The sequence below is a fragment of the Aethalodelphis obliquidens genome, unplaced genomic scaffold (assembly GCF_003676395.1).
Source record: "Aethalodelphis obliquidens isolate GAN/ISIS:26980383/991018 unplaced genomic scaffold, ASM367639v1 scaffold91, whole genome shotgun sequence".
In the NCBI taxonomy this organism is placed as follows: domain Eukaryota; kingdom Metazoa; phylum Chordata; class Mammalia; order Artiodactyla; family Delphinidae; genus Aethalodelphis; species Aethalodelphis obliquidens.
The window spans coordinates 810,562-826,117 of record NW_020838035.1 but is presented as its reverse complement, the minus strand read 5'-3'; the positions used below and the strand labels follow the sequence as shown (position 1 = coordinate 826,117).

The 15,556-nt window shown below is 58.3% G+C and overlaps 2 protein-coding genes across 2 annotated transcripts; both read left to right on the top strand.

Moving 5' to 3' along the window:
* The first annotated feature begins 772 nt into the window (after nucleotides 1-772).
* Nucleotides 773-5,777, top strand: LOC113614165 (N-acetylserotonin O-methyltransferase-like protein). Its single transcript, XM_027095496.1, has 4 exons — nucleotides 773-822; nucleotides 1,251-1,555; nucleotides 1,720-1,842; nucleotides 5,482-5,777. Exons 1-4 carry the CDS (start codon nucleotides 773-775, stop codon nucleotides 5,682-5,684), a joined length of 681 nt encoding a protein of 226 aa, XP_026951297.1. The 3' UTR covers nucleotides 5,685-5,777.
* A 5,006-nt stretch (nucleotides 5,778-10,783) lies between these two features.
* SLC25A6 (solute carrier family 25 member 6) lies at nucleotides 10,784-13,918 on the top strand. The gene is made up of 4 exons (XM_027095494.1): nucleotides 10,784-11,028; nucleotides 11,648-12,134; nucleotides 12,799-12,939; nucleotides 13,372-13,918. The coding sequence occupies exons 1-4, from the start codon at nucleotides 10,918-10,920 to the stop codon at nucleotides 13,527-13,529; spliced, it is 897 nt and encodes a 298-aa protein (XP_026951295.1). The 5' UTR covers nucleotides 10,784-10,917; the 3' UTR covers nucleotides 13,530-13,918.
* Nucleotides 13,919-15,556: the final 1,638 nt, after the last annotated feature.

The window sequence follows — 15,556 nt, the reverse complement described above, 5'->3', positions numbered from 1 at the left end:
CTATCTATCTATGTATGTAGCGTTTGTCTGTCATCTGTCCATCCATCCACTTAGTCATCTATCAGTGTATCTATCTGTCCATCCATATCTATCTATCCATCCATCTATCATCTGTCTGTCTGTCCGTGCATTATATCTACCATCTAGCTATCTATCCATCCATTCATCCATTTATTCATCTATCATCTATGTAACTATCAATGTAGCTATCTATCCATCTGTCATATCTATCTTTTATCTACCTGTCTTTATATCACTCATCTATCATTTATCTATGTATCATCTATTATTTATCATCTATGCATCCATCCACCTATCATTTGTGTCCTATCCTATTTCTCTAATATCTATTATCTGTCTATATCATGTATGTATCCATCATATCTATTATCTATCATCTATTTATCACATGTCTATATCTATCTCTCCATCCATCATATCTATTATCAATCTATGTATCATCTGTGTATCTGTCATTTATCTATTATCTCTATCTATCTATTCAATATTTATCAATCTATCAATCATTTGTCTACCCCTCTGTCTTTATATCAATCATATATCTATCATCTGTTTACCTCTCTATTATTTATCATCGATCTCTCCGTCCATCCATTCACCTATCATTTATCTGTTCTTTCTATGTATGTATGTATGTATGTATCTATCATCCATCTCTCCCCACTGTGAGGACACAGCGAGTAGGCCACTACCTACAAGCCAAGCAGAGGGTCCTCCGCAGGAACTGACCCTGCCAACACCTTGATCTCGGATGTCCAGCCTCCAGACCATGAGAAATCAGCGTGTGTTGTTGAAGCCCCTGTCGGTGGGACTTCGTTGCTTCTGCCTGAGCTGACAGACACACCCTAAAGCTTCAAATCCAGGAGCAGCACGATGGAAGCTGTGCTACTGATTCACCATGTACAGGAAGGAGAACCACGAAAGCAAAAGAAAAGGAAGTGCATATTGCCCACCTCTGTGCAGCTGTCTGGGGCCGCCCCGTGTAGACTTGTCTGCACCCCCGTGTTTACTCTCCCTTCATGCCAATTCGAAGTGTTTGCTTTCTTTCTTGTTTTGTTTTGTGTGTGTAAATGTGAGCTACATCTAATCCTTTGTGGAACGAGGCAGGGTTAGGAGTCACAAATAGCAAAGGTGTCTGTGTCCACAGTTACAGATACACATTTGGTAGATGCAGGGACAAATGACCCCAAACTGGGGGCTTAAAATGACCCGAATCCATCCTCCTTCAGTTCTGGAGACCAGACCTCTGAGGTCGAGGTGTCCCAGGGCCGCGCTCCCTCCAGAGGCTCCAGGGGAGGGTCCTTCCTGCCTCTTCCAGCTTCTGGGGGCTCCAGGCGTCCCTGGGCTTGTGGCTGCCTAGTTCCCGTCTCTGCCTCCGTCTTCACGGGGCTTCTCCTCTGTGTCTGTGAGTCTCCTCTTCTGTGTCTTAGAAGGACATTGGATGTAGGGCCACCCTCATCCAGGAGGACCTCATCTCAGACCCTTACCTTCATTTCATCTGCAAAGACCCTATTTCCAGAGGGCCCGTCCCCAGGTCAGCCCTTGAACGTCTCTTCTTTGGAGAACACAGATCTCCCCACTGCAGGCAGCGTCTCTTTCGGTTTCATCCCTTGTGGAACGTGGTGCAACTCCTTTCTGTCGGGTGCAGGACCAGTTCCTGTGGCCCTAACGGTTCAATGCCATTTGTTTTTAAACCAGGTGACTTTTTCAAAGACAGCCTCCCGGAAGCAGATCTGTACGTCCTTTCCAGAATCCTGCAGGACTGGCCGGATGACAAACTCCACAAGCTACTGAGCCGGATCTCAAGCAGCTGCAAACCAGGTGAGACCACATCATGTACTTGCCTTTTTCAACACGTAAAGACAGTTTCCAATTTTAAAAAAAGCGTACATTTTATAGAGGAAGCTCCCCGTCCGCCAGCCCGCCGTCTGGTGCTCAGTTTACCGGCTCCCTGAGGACGTACCTGATTCTCGGGTGTCAGTGATGCGTTTCGGAACTTTATGGCGCCAGCGTCTGGGGCTTGGGCTCGTGGACGCCCCCCCACCCTAGCCGTGTCCCTCCCCGGGCCCCGCCGGGCTCAGGGTCTCCCTCCTCCGATGATGATGATTTTCCGGGCTGCTCTGTGGTACCCAGCCTCTCCCCACGGCGCTCGGGGCCGACGTGGGTCATCGGGCTCGTGGAGTCGAGGGCAGCAAGCCGCCCGGGCCCCTCCCTGGGTCCCCATGTCCAGCGGCGCAAGACGAGCTCTCTTTCCACGTCCTGCGACCCCGGCGCCTCCCGGGGCACCTCCACTGCCTCTTCTGTGCGGTTATGAAACAAAATATTCAACAGTCCGGGGTCATCTTCAACTCCCAAATGCCCCTCCTGTTCTCCACCTCTCAGGAAAACGACCCCCATTCCCGATCTTTTATTTGGGACAAAATCCAGAGCGAGGGTCGAGTCCATGCAGGCAGTGTCTGCAGGAAGTAACCACGTGGCAGCCGTCCTGGGGCCCCGTCTCCTATAGCCGTGACCTGTTCCCAGGACCCGCGCGGTTCAGTACGACTGCAGCCCCTCCCCTGGGGTCTGAGCCCTGCAAGCTGTGACGAGCATCTCCATCTGGGGTACCCAAAGGGCCGTTTCTTTTTTGTTTTTAGTTAGATTTATTTACTCCTTTTTTAGACTGTAGTTGCTTTACAATGTTGTGTTACTTTCTGCTGTACGGCAAAGTGAATCAGTTGTATGTATACATATATCCCCTCTTTTATTTTATTTAATTTTATATACACTTTTTGGCTGCATCACGCGGCATGCGGGATCCTAGCTCCCCATCCAGGGATCAAACCCGCACCCCCTGCATTGGAAGCGTGGAGTCCTAACCACTGGACCGCCAGGGAAATGCCTAGGAAAATATTAATAAAAGCGTGGAAGGCTAAGTAAAATTTTTAAATGAGCCAGTTTTAGTCCCCCAAACAACAGTGTAGTTAAGGCATTCTTGTCGGTCCCTGTAGCACAATGAAGAGGGCCCCCCCCAATTCACGTCCACGTAGAATATTACTTGGAAGCAGGGTCTTTGCTGATGTGATGAAGTGAAGGGTCAGACATGAGGTCCTCCTGGAGGAGGGTGGCCCTACATCCCATGACAGGGTCCTTCTAAGAGACAGAAGAGGAGAGACACAGACACAGAGGAGAAGCCCCGGGAAGACAGAGGCAGAGACGGGAGGGAGGCGGCCACGAGCCCAGGGACGCCTGGAGCCCCCAGAAGCTGGAAGAGGCGGGAAGGACCCTCCCCTGGAGCCTCTGGAGGGAGCGCGGCCCTGGGACACCTTGACCTCAGACGTCTGGTCTCCAGGACTGGGGGAGGATGGAGGTCTGTGGTTTTAAGTAGTTTGTTCCGGCTGCCCCAGGACACCCACGCAGCCTGTGAGATGCAGGTTTTCGTGTGGTCACAGGAGCATCACACGGACATTCGGGGTACCCTGTCCAGGAGGGCCGGTTCCTGTTTGCTCCCTGCTGTGCCCCAGCCCGAGAACAGAGTCCCCACATAATGGATGGAACACAGTTGAGAAGGAAGGAATCACAAAACAGGGGTGCCCCGGGGGCGAGGAAGGGCCGGGAGATGTGAGAGCTGGATTCTCACCCGCCTCAGAGACAGGCACTGAGCCTGGGGACGGTCAGTTCCAAGTTGCCTTTGTGCTGCGAAGGCTTGTGGGGGCGGGGTGGGGGCGGGCGTGGGTGTGTTGGGGCTTAGACCTGCTGGCCAGAACCGCCTGTTAAATGCCCAGCACCCCTGCCAGCCAGCCCACAGCGAGCTGTCAGCGTGCAACTGGCAGTGGAGGGGATCCTTAGAGCTCAGAGATTGGCAGGCACGGGGGCCAGGGCTTCCCTCCACCCCCGTAGCTGGGATTGCAAAGGTTGCCTGCGCCCTGGGTACAGTGCGGGTCACAGATAAGAACTGAGCGTGACCTCCTGGGAACTCCCTGGCGGTCCAGTGGTTAGGAGTCTGCGCTTTCAGTGCCGAGGGCGCGGGTTCAACCGCTGGTCAGGGAACTAAGATCCTGCCAGCTGCACGGCAAGGCCAAACAAAAGAAAACAAACCCTCAATATAGGGCTTTTGGAGCTGCTGAGTTAATAACCCGTGTATCCGTGAGTCTGAAAAACATAAAAACTGACAGAACGAGCGCACCATATGATCCCTTTTTTTTTTTTTTTTTGGCGGTACGCGGGCCTCTCACTGCTGTGGCCTCTCCCGTTGCGGAGCACAGGCTCCGGATGCGCAGGCTCAGCGGCCACGGCTCACGGGCCCAGCCGCTCCACGGCATGTGGGATCCTCCCGGACCGGGGCACGAGCCCGCGTCCCCTGCATCGGCAGGCGGACTCTCAACCACTGTGCCACCAGGGAAGCCCGATCCCAATTCTTTTTATTGAAGTATAGCTGCTGCACAATGTTATATAAGTTACAGGTGTACAGTACAGTAATTCGCCATGGTTAAAGGTTACACTCCATTTATAGTTATTATAAAATATGGACTCTATCCCCTGTGCTGTACCATACATCCTTGCAGCTGACTTTATACCTAATAGTGTGGAGCTATGATCCCAGTTTTGTTAACTTCACGTTTACTTAAATGCCTAGAACCCAAATGAGACTTTGCACCAAAATTCTCCCAGTTACCGTCACCGGCAAGCAGAGCTGGGGCTCGTGTGCCACCACCTGCTTTGTGTCTCTTCTCGGGGTCTCCCCCGGTAACCCAAACAAAAGGAAGAAGCAAGCGCGAGCTACCTCCTGCCCCTCTGCTTTCTGTCCCAAGGCTTGTCTTCTCCCGGCTTGGTTCCCCCTTCTTCACAAGCACTTCTGAAAATACATACACAGAGAGTTGGACAGATACAGGTGTGTGTACACGCACACATGCACACTTTCTACTTCTCAAGGCTCTCATGTAGGTTGTTCCCACCAACAGTGCAGCTCCACATATATACACCACTCTATATGAAACAGAGAACCAACAAGGACCTACTGTACAGCACAGGGAACTCTGCTCCAGTACGTTGGAATAACCTATAATTGAAGAGAATATAAAGAATATATATTTACATACATACATGTATAACGGAATCACTTGTCTGTACACCTAAAACTAACACAACGTTGCAAATCAAGTATAATTCAAAAAAAAAAAGATAATCTCGCTGAACCAATTAAACGTCAGAAAAAAACAAATCGTGCTCCTGACACCGTCGTGGCCGGTGCTATCCCTGTGCCACGCAGGTCCGCCAGGGACACTGCTGCCAGGGAAGTCCCGGTGCGGTTCATTATGGCATCAGGGAGGCTGCAGCTGTGTCCCTACATTCAGAATCCCTGCCGTCCGTGTCTTCCTGCAGCGAATCCCTTCAGTGGGGAGCCCGGGGCACCCGCAGCCTGGGTCCTGAGACTCTTTCCCCACCCCGTCTCTCTCTGTCTCTATGTCTCTGGCTCCCCAGGCGGTGGCCTCCTGGTGGCTGAAGCGGCGGCAGAGGAGGAGGGGGCGTCGCAGAGCCCCCGGCTGCGGACCCTGAGCGCCGGGCAGCCCCGGAGCCCCGACGAGCACCGGCGCCTTCTGCAGCGACACGGCTTCCAGGACGTGCGGGTGGCGCGCGCGGGGGACCTGCTGTGCGTGGTCCTGGGCACCCGAGCTGCGCCCTGAGGGTCACCGGGAACCCGGCAGGGCCCAGCACCCGGAAGTGAAGGGTTCCTGGAGAGCAGGTGTCACCGGACACATTAAAGGAGGCGGAAAGCACGGCTGTCTCCGCGCATCTGTGACGCGCCCGGGTGGTGGGATGCGTGGGCGGGGGGACCCCGGGGCCGGCGAGGGATGCGCGGGCCAGGCCAGGTCCCCAGGTGATGTCAGCATCTCCCTCGCTCCCTCTTAGCTGGTGACTAGATCTTGGCGGACCTAGACCCTACTTCCCAGTGTTTCACTCCTATTTTCAGTGCGTTTGTCCTCTGCCCTCCCGGCCGCATGCACCTTCTCTTACCTTCAGGGCGGCGGAACCTACCTCTGCCCCCGTCCATGGTGAAACCGCGTACAGGAGCTCACGCGGTGGGAGGTTTATGGGGTCAAGATGCTTGTTTACTGCAAACGTTCTCCAGGTACCTGGGTGAGGCTGTGTCTCTTCCCTTAATGACTAGGCGAGTACAGTGGTGACTGCGTAGCAATGTATACGTTGTCTGTTACGTGTACACCATTATTGTTAGGAAAAAATGCCCCGAATGTCAGATGGGGTCCTTTCAAACAGGCCCCCTGTGAGTGTTGACATTCACCTGTGCTTTCCAGCTAAAACCACCACAGACTCTTAGATACATAACTTCCAAGGAGAGAGACGTATGTATAATTTTCTAGGTGTAAGGATATATTTTAGGGGCTTCCCTGGTGGCGCAGTGGTTAAGAATCCGCCTGCCAACACAGGGGACACGGGTTCGAGCCCTGGTCCGGGAAGATCCCACATGCCATGGAGCAACTAAGCCCGTAGGCCGCAGATACTGAGCCTGCGCTCTAGAGCCCGTGAGCCACAACCACTGAGCCTGTGAGCCACAACCACTGAGCCCGTGTGCCACAAGTACTGAAGCCCATGCACCTAGAGCCTGTGCTCCACAACAAGAGAAGCCACCGCAGTGAGAAGCCTGTGCACCGCAATGAAGAGTAGCCCCCGCTCGCCGCAACTACAGAAAGCCTGCGCTCAGCAACGGAGACCCAACAGCCAAAAATAAATAATTTTTTAAAAATCCCTTATAAAAAGAATATATTTTATATATTTAGAGCATATAAACTATGTATGTCACATATAAATGGGTAAGTATATATTTGTAACGTATAATATATACACACACACTAGTATATAATTTTGGACGGACTCCAAGTTTTAAAAAATCACAGATTGTGTCTCCATGTGAGACACAGACAGAGGAGGGAGGAAATGAAACACTGGCTATAAAGGGAGCTGTGCCATCCCGATGGAGCGCCGGCAGCTCTCCTGAGTGAGAGGGACAAAGGAGAGGGGTCACGGCCCCTCCATCCGTCTGGCCCCGGGGTGGACCTGCAGCCTCAGTGAAACTGCAGCTAGGGTCGCAGGAGACCGCCCACCGGGTCCCCTCTGCCAGCCGCGTCCCTTCACCTGGGCAGGGCGGTGCTTGGCTGCTGGCAGGGCCACATCCCCCGCGCGGTGGACCCGGGGTGACGCCGACCCTGTTCACGGGGGGCCACTCCCTTCAACCCGCTTCCTACCCGGGAGGAGAGGTGAATCCCTGCAGGTGACCCTGCGTCAGCCAAGGGCACCGTGTTGCAGCAGGGCTGGGTCCCCAATACCAAGCGACGGGTAGTGGGCATGTGGAACGCCCGTGCTCTGGCCGGGCAGGGAGCCAGCCGTCTTGACACTGGGTTTGCTAGAAGAAACTGCGCTTGTAACCAGAGGTGTCAGAGCGCCTGCCTCGGCCGGGGGAAGGGGGGTGGTACCCGACCCCCCCTTAGTCCTGGCTACTGGGAGCCCTGCGGGCTGCGGGCAGGGGGGCTGCTACAGGCAGGGCTCTGACCCACGACTGTTCCCGTAAACCAACGATGCGCCCGAGGGCCACGCCCAGTTGGAAGAGTAACTAACGGGCAGATGACGCTTGTGGAAGCAACGAAGGGCCCATGGCTTCCTTGTACCGCTCCCTCTCCTTGTGTTGGAACAGTTTGCAGTAAGAAAAAAAGATAAGAAACTAAAAGGTGAGAAAAGAAAGTGTGACTTCCACACAACCTGTCTCTTCATTTCTTAGAAATACATGCAAAGGCAGGACTTTTAGGGAAGCTGGCGTAAAACAGCACACGGGCGTGGCTGCCCGCACGTGCCTGTGTCTTTAAATCAACAGGGATTTCTAGGTTGGAATTGCCCTGGACCTGACCCCCGCCTTCCGGGTCACATTGATTCATTCATCCATCCATCCATCCATCCATTCACTCAGGAGATGTCTGAGTGCCCACTGCAGACGGGGCCTGTCTGGATGCATCACTGGGTGACACCTCTGTCCTCTCCACTTGTCTGGGGTGGACGGGCAGTGGGCGTAGGGGACGATAAGGATGACACCCGAGACAGCAGCGTGTGGTCCCCCCCAGGTCCCCCCTGCAGGGTCCCTCCACCAGGCAGGCGCCCTTCCCTGAGCAGCCCCCGGCCCCTCACCAGACCAGTTCACTTAAAGGCCACGCCCCCCAATGCCACCCTCATCCCTTCTGTGACTCACTCTGAGCCCTCAGTGGAAACCCGATCATCTTTAAGCACCTCCTCCTTTACCTTTCGTTAGGCCACCCGTTTTTCAGATACCCAGCTTCTAATACTGTCCAGGTCGCAGTAAGACTTTGGGGCAGCGTGAGGAACGGGGGGCCATACCTCGGCCTCCCCACCCCTGCCCCTGGGGATCCTAGGACATAACCCCTTCCTCTCCCCGCCGCAACCCCACCTCTCAGCCCCCTTTTTCCCTTTCCAATCCCCGGTGCGCAGTCTACCTCCTTCACCAGGTACACGGTATTCTTGTGCGTGGTCCTGCCGCCCTCCCGGGTCAGCCTCCCTGAAGCACGAGGGGTGGGTCACCCCCGCTCAGTCCCACCCCGACAGAGGCACATATGCACTGCTTAGACAGATGGGTCTGCATCTAAGGCCCGCATGAGATGCTTTTTAAAGAGAAACGCGTTCTGAACCCCAGTTAGCAATGGGGAAGAGGTCACAGCCATTCATTCCCCCCAACAGCGAGGTGCTGACCTGCGCGGGGGGCGGGGGGCGGGCGCTGGGAATGCAGGTGGGGCGCAGGGAGGGGTGTCCCTTGCCTGGGGGAAGGGAGCGGGTCGCTCAGAGGTTAACCGCTCCCGCCGGGGCGGGAGAGGCTCTCCAACAGAAGCGCCTACCTCCAGGGCCTCACAGCCGGAGCCTGCAGGACCAGCTTCGGCTGGTTGGCCCCTGTCGGCCCCTGTCGGCCCAGCGGGCAGTGATAACCATCACAGGCTCCCTGCACGCCCAAACAGGTGGCGCCTGCGTACAAATGCAGACAGGAGAGATGCTCTCTTCACCTGGGAGTGCCCAGACGGCGCCAGCACCCTGTCCCTGCCCAGAACCCACGGCCGCCCTGTCCTCTACCCCAGAGCCCTGCGGTTGCTGCCAGCGGGAGCCGGGCAAGGCCCCCCCAGCTCTGTTCTGTCCCCCAGTCCCGTGAAGCCTCAGAAAGCGCCAGAACATCAAACACACACACACCCCCAATCCTCGCCCAGTGCTTGCCCTGAGCCGCCCCACCCTCTGCAGCGGCACCAGCCTCACGTCCCGCCTCTTACCTGCTTCTCCACGGAAGTCATGAGAGGGCAGAGCAAGGCCCTGCAAGGACACCGGGGACCGGGGAAACGAATGGCAGGCTCCGGGTGCCCTGGCCTCTGGTAGGCCCGCCCCTGGCATCCATCCACCCAGCGTCACCGGCTGGAGGGGATGCAGGAAAGCCCCTCATGAAAATATGGGGGGTGGAGCAAAGAGAAAAAAGAGGAAGAGAGAAAGAAGAAACAGGCAGGGAGCGAAATAAATGAAAGGACGCATCCTTGCACCAAGAAAAGGATACTTTGTTGACCTGGGTGCTGAGACACCATTGCACTCACTTAGTGAAAATTCACAGAACAATACACTTACGACTTGTGCCATTTAGTTATAATTCAATAAAAAGTTCACAGCATTTCAAAACACCTAGGTCTCAGACTTCCTGGGGGGGAGGGGGGTAGATGTGCTCCTGCGGGTGACATATGTGCCTGTCTGCGCGTGTATGCAGGTGTGCGTGCAGGTGTGCGTGGGCATGTGTGGGCACGTGTCTAGGCATGGGCACGTGGATGCATGTGTGAGTGAGCGTGTGCGGGCAGCACATGTGCCCCTGTCGCTCTTGGAGCCGCCACGTCGCAGCGCGCGGCATGGCAGGGGGACCCGAGTCTGAGGCCCACTGGGCCCCGGGAGGTCAGGGCCCAGGGAAAGCGGCCGGGTGGGTGGAGAGGGACCCCCGGGACCCCCCAGTGCCCGGCGCGCCCAGTGCACCCGGAGTCTCGGGGTCAGGGTCGGGGGACCCCACGGCAGGGCGGGGTCCTCCGGGGGCGCTCCTACGGGCGGACCCAGGGCCTACCGGGCAGGGGACAGGCAAGCCCTCGAGAAACCGGGCCTGGGGGGCTCGGAGCGGCCTCCTACTCCGGCCCTGACCCCGCGACCTGTCGCTCCTCCCGCGGGGTGATCCCTGGGGTCGCGGCCGGGACTCGGGAGTCTACAGGAGTCATTAAGACGAGTCCGGGGTCGCCGCCGGTCCTCAAAGGTCAGCGGACTTAGACTGGGGGTCGCGGTCGGGACTCGGGAATCACCGGGACGACCCCCAAGGGTCCGAGGGTCCGATGCCGGGGCCGGGGCAGGATGAACATCGAGCGTCGGACTCAGCGACCCCTGGCCTTCCCCTTACGTAACCAACGTCTATCGCGTCCCCCTGGCCCGGCGTGACCTTCATAAGGTCAAGGCGGCCGCCGCGCCCCCCAGCCCGCAAGGCGCATGGGCGGGGCCCGGCTCCCTACATGCCCCGGGCGCGGCGAGCGGGAAGGGGAGGGACGTCGGCGGCGGCTCAGCCAATGGGCGCGACGCTCGAGGGCGAGGGGCGGGGCGCAAGCGGCTCCCGGCAGCCCGTGGGGGCGAGACGAGCGGGAAGGGGCGGGGCTTGTGCGGTGGCGCAGCCAATGGGCTCGGCGCGCGGGGGATCGGGGCGGGGCGTGGGCGCCTTAGCGGCTGCGCGCTGGCCACCCCGTCTTTTCGGTCCCGGCGGCGGCAGCGCAGACCAGCGGTGCCCACGCTCCGGCTCTCCGGGCCTTCCCTCCACTCTCTTCCCGCTGCGTTGCCCGCCTCGCCACCATGACGGAACAGGCCATCTCATTCGCCAAGGACTTCCTGGCCGGAGGCATCGCCGCCGCCATCTCCAAGACGGCCGTGGCCCCGATCGAGCGGGTCAAGCTGCTGCTACAGGTGGGAGCCGGCTACGCACACGCGGACGCCGGGCGAGGTGCGAGGGTCCGGGGCGCGGGGACAACGGGCCGGGCAGGCCGCGTGCACCGGAAGCGGGAGGCTGCGCCGCTTTGTCCGCGCGCCGCCGGCTTCCGGGGATTGCCCGGGCGCGCGTCACGTGGGCGCTATCGCCTGCGCAGAAATGGGGCCGCGGGCGCGTGCGCACTGGGCCTTGCGGCACAGGTCGGGGAACGCATGCGCATGGAGCAGCCGCGTGGACGGGCCCCGCGGGGCGAGGGCCGTGACCTTGGGCGGGTCACGAGGGCAGTCGTCGTGTCCTTCATTGGACTTCCGTTCTTTTCCCCTTTTTATTTCCCTTTTGCTGTTCTGAGTCAGAATAAGCTGTTATTGTTGCGGGATTGTTAGAAATGTAGCGCTAATGCAAACATTGTTGCTAGTTTGTTGTTGGTAACACTTGTAGGGACCCGTAGTGACCAAAAGATGCTTTTTTTCTGGTAGGACGTTTGGCCAGCTTAAAGGCCCCATGCACATGTTATCTTCCGAAGACGACACCTTCGTTGGGGGTTCTTGGGGGCGTCTGATTTAGGCCCTCGTGTAAAACCCCTGTCTCTGCCCCCAGGTACAGCACGCCAGCAAGCAGATCGCAGCCGACAAACAGTACAAGGGTATCGTGGACTGCATCGTGCGCATCCCCAAGGAGCAGGGTGTGCTGTCCTTCTGGAGGGGCAACCTGGCCAATGTCATCCGCTACTTCCCCACGCAAGCCCTCAACTTCGCCTTTAAGGATAAGTATAAGCAGATCTTCCTGGGGGGCGTGGACAAGCACACGCAGTTCTGGAAGTACTTCGCTGGCAACCTGGCCTCCGGCGGGGCGGCCGGAGCCACCTCGCTCTGCTTCGTCTACCCCTTGGATTTCGCCAGAACCCGGCTGGCGGCTGACGTCGGCAAATCCGGCACGGAGCGGGAGTTCAAAGGCCTGGGAGACTGTCTGGTGAAGATTACCAAGTCTGACGGCATCCGGGGGCTGTACCAGGGCTTCAGCGTCTCTGTGCAGGGCATCATCATCTACCGGGCCGCGTACTTCGGCGTGTATGACACCGCCAAAGGTGAGTGCGCTCTGCTCTCGGGGCTGACTGGACAGGTGTTGGGCGGGGGGCTTCAATAGCATGTCTGTGGACTCCCAGGCCTGGAGGCTGGAATCTGAGATCCAGGTGTGGGCAGGGCTGGTTCCTCCCGAGGCCTCTCTCTTGGGCTTGTAGACGGCTGTTTCCTCCCTGTGTCCTCACAGGGTTGTTCCCTTTGTGTGTCTGTGTCCCAATTTCTTCTTATAAGGACACCAGTCCTATGTGATCTGGACCCACCCTGATGACCTGATTTTTTTTACTTTAATTATCTCTGTAAAAGCTTTTATTTCCTAGTACAGTTACACTCTGAGGTCCTGGGGTTTGGGGCTTTAGTATATTTTGGGGGAGGACACACTTCACGCCCTGTGAAGTAAGTCACCCTGGTTGTCGGGGCCCAGGCCCGCTGGCACCTTTGCAGTGGAACGGGTGTGAAACCTTCCACTTGCCAAGGCCCGTCTGTTTCCCTCTAGAGAGGCCCCTGCCGCCGGGTACTGGGTTGGTCTCTGGGGCCATGCTCCCAGCCTGCAGGTGGCTTCCCCATCTCTGGCTGGTGTGCTGACCCCAGTGTGACCAGTCTAGCGTCACCTGGTGCTGGGATTCCCCGCGTGGAGATCCCGGGGGCCTCACGCCCACGGTGACCCCGCAGGCATGCTCCCCGACCCTAAGAACACGCACATCGTGGTGAGCTGGATGATCGCGCAGACGGTGACGGCCGTGGCGGGCGTGGTCTCCTACCCCTTCGACACCGTACGGCGGAGGATGATGATGCAGTCGGGGCGCAAAGGAGGTACCGTCTCCGCCCTGCTCCGGGCTGCCTGTGCTCTGGGGGTGGGGCATCGCTGAGTGGCCTGGCGTTCGGTCCTTCGGAGGTGCACAGCCAGCACGTGAGGTGCTCCGTGCCAGGCGGGGGGCGGGGGGGGGGGCGTGCAGCATTTGGTCCCAGAGGGAAGTAGCTGGGCTTCGTGGGGGAGGCCTGGGCCGGGTGCCTGCTCCTTCTCTGCTCTTGATCCTCGGGTGTGCTGGGCCCTAGGGAGGCTGGGGCTCGAGTTTGTGTTCGATCCCACCCAAACTGTGGGTGTCCAGAGCTTCCTTTTCCTGCGGTCGAAACGCCTAGCCACCCAGGTGGTGGCAGCTGGGGCCCCGCGTCGGCACCGTGTCTCTCCGGGGCCTGCTTCGCGCCTGTGTGATCCTCTCCGTGACCCCCGCCCTCTCCCCGCAGCCGACATCATGTACAGGGGCACCTTGGACTGCTGGCGAAAGATCTTCAAGGACGAGGGCGGCAGAGCGTTTTTTAAGGGCGCCTGGTCCAACGTGCTCCGCGGCATGGGCGGCGCCTTCGTGCTGGTCCTGTATGACGAGCTGAAGAAGGTCATCTAGGCGCCCTGCCCACTCGCCACAGCGACCAACACCTCCACATAGAGGAATACCTGTTACGGACCATCGACCTTCGAGAAATTCCAGTGTCCTCGCGGAGGGCTGGGGCGGCCCCGCAGAGGGCTCCTCGTGACCGTCGGCCCTGGGTCCATGTATTGATTACGGGGGGAGGGTAATCGTGACGTCTTCGTGGGTCCACAGGCGGTGAGGCACCTCTACGCGCCAGACCTAGATTCCAGGTGCTTGTAGGACCGACTCGTGTTTAAGTATTTATTTAAGAAAATCTTGTCTCCATTTGTACTTAAGCACTATTCTCTTTTGCACAGCTGAATGTTTAGTTATGTTCTATGTCAGGCGTTCTGCTGCGAAACAATAAAATTAGGACACACGGACGCTGGTTTTGTTTCTGAGTCGAGCGGCCTCGTGGGGTGGGAGCAGGAAACAGCAGGGTCTCAAGCTGGGGAGGGGGAGGCCCTGGCTGCCCATCTGTGGCCTGGCCTGTCCCAGGGGCCGCCCTCGGGTGTTGAGGGGAGCACGCAGATGCGGGGACCCTGGGGCTTCCTAACCTGAAGTTCCCTTGCCCCAGTGCCCGCCCTTCCAGGCCTGTCACGGGGGTTTAACCACAGAGAAGCCCCCCAGGGTGGTAGCAGCTGTGTGTCCCGTGGGCCACCCCTGCCCTGGACTCAGGGGAATCCCTTGCAAGGTGAGCGCGTGCGCCCTCTCAGGTGTGCCTGACCCCCAGCCCCAGGCAGGCAAGCATCCTTCCCCCCTTGCAGCCGTATCTGCAGGAAGCCTGACGTCTCCAGCGCGGAGAGAACTTGCTTTGAGCGTCTCTCCCAGGCTGGCCCCAGGGTCCTGGTGCGTCGTCATGGGGGAATGGGGTGTATTCTGGGGCTTGCTCTGGGTGTTCTCAGGGTCCAGGACTGTGCCTGTGGGGTCATCACCAGTCTGAGGCCTCACGGTCACACACACAGAGCCACCCAAGAACAGAACTGTCCCCTGGGTCCACGTGGAGCTTCCAGCACCAAGTGACCTTGAAGAGGTCAGACGGGTCCGCTGCAGGGGCTGAAGAGGGGAAGCCAGCTGCAGGCCACAGCAGGACCGCCCCGAGGCCAGCTGAGTTCATCGGAGAGCAGAGCTTCCATCTCCAGCCCAGGGTGAGGTCGGTCAGAGAAGACGAGCTGGAGCTGGCTTTCCCCAAGGTTACCTTGCTGGAGCTGGGTGGGGGACAGGACCGGCACCGGCCGCCACACGCCCACGTGGGTCCCGCCAGCCCCGGCTCCACAGAGGAGTCCTGAGTGGAGCTGGGTGGGGGACAGGATGGCACGGCCGCCACACGCCCACGTGGGTCCCGCCAGCCCCGCCTCCACAGAGGAGTCCTGAGGAGCAGCCTGGGCTTCTGACCCGCCTGTGCCCCAGCCCTTGGGGTGGAGTCACTTAGAACTGGGACATCGTCTGTCTACTGAGACCTGTGCTGACTGCCGGGGTCACACCTGGGACATGGTTCCACCCGTGTGCATTTAGGCCCATAGACTGTGCGCCATCCTGCAGACGCAGCAGGGGTGCCTTCCGCAAAGCTAGCAAGTCTGCATCTGCCGTTGGGGTTGAATTCTTTGCTACAGAACTTGACATGTTAAGCATGTAAACAAGGGAACGAAATTAGAGGTCCTCCAGGGAAGCCTTGCCTCTTGGAGACTCGGGTTCCCGTGGGCCAGGCAGTGCACGTGGGCGTACAGGTGGGTGTCTTCACTGCCCACCACGACCATGTCTGGACGCAGGGCCACACCTCTGCGCCTGCGGGCCCCCGAGGCCCACAGGCCACACTGCCCTGACACCCCCTTTCCTGCCGCCTTGACGCCTGTCTCCCATGTGCCTTCCCTGGGGTCGCACACGTAGCCAGGGGAGGGATGTAGACACCACCCCCCCCCCCGCAGCCCCGCGTTGTCACACAAGTGATTTAAGGGGCTTACAAAGGGGAAATGCAGCAAGAAAACAGTTCAAGACAGAGAAACCAGGCAGGCAGGGCCCCT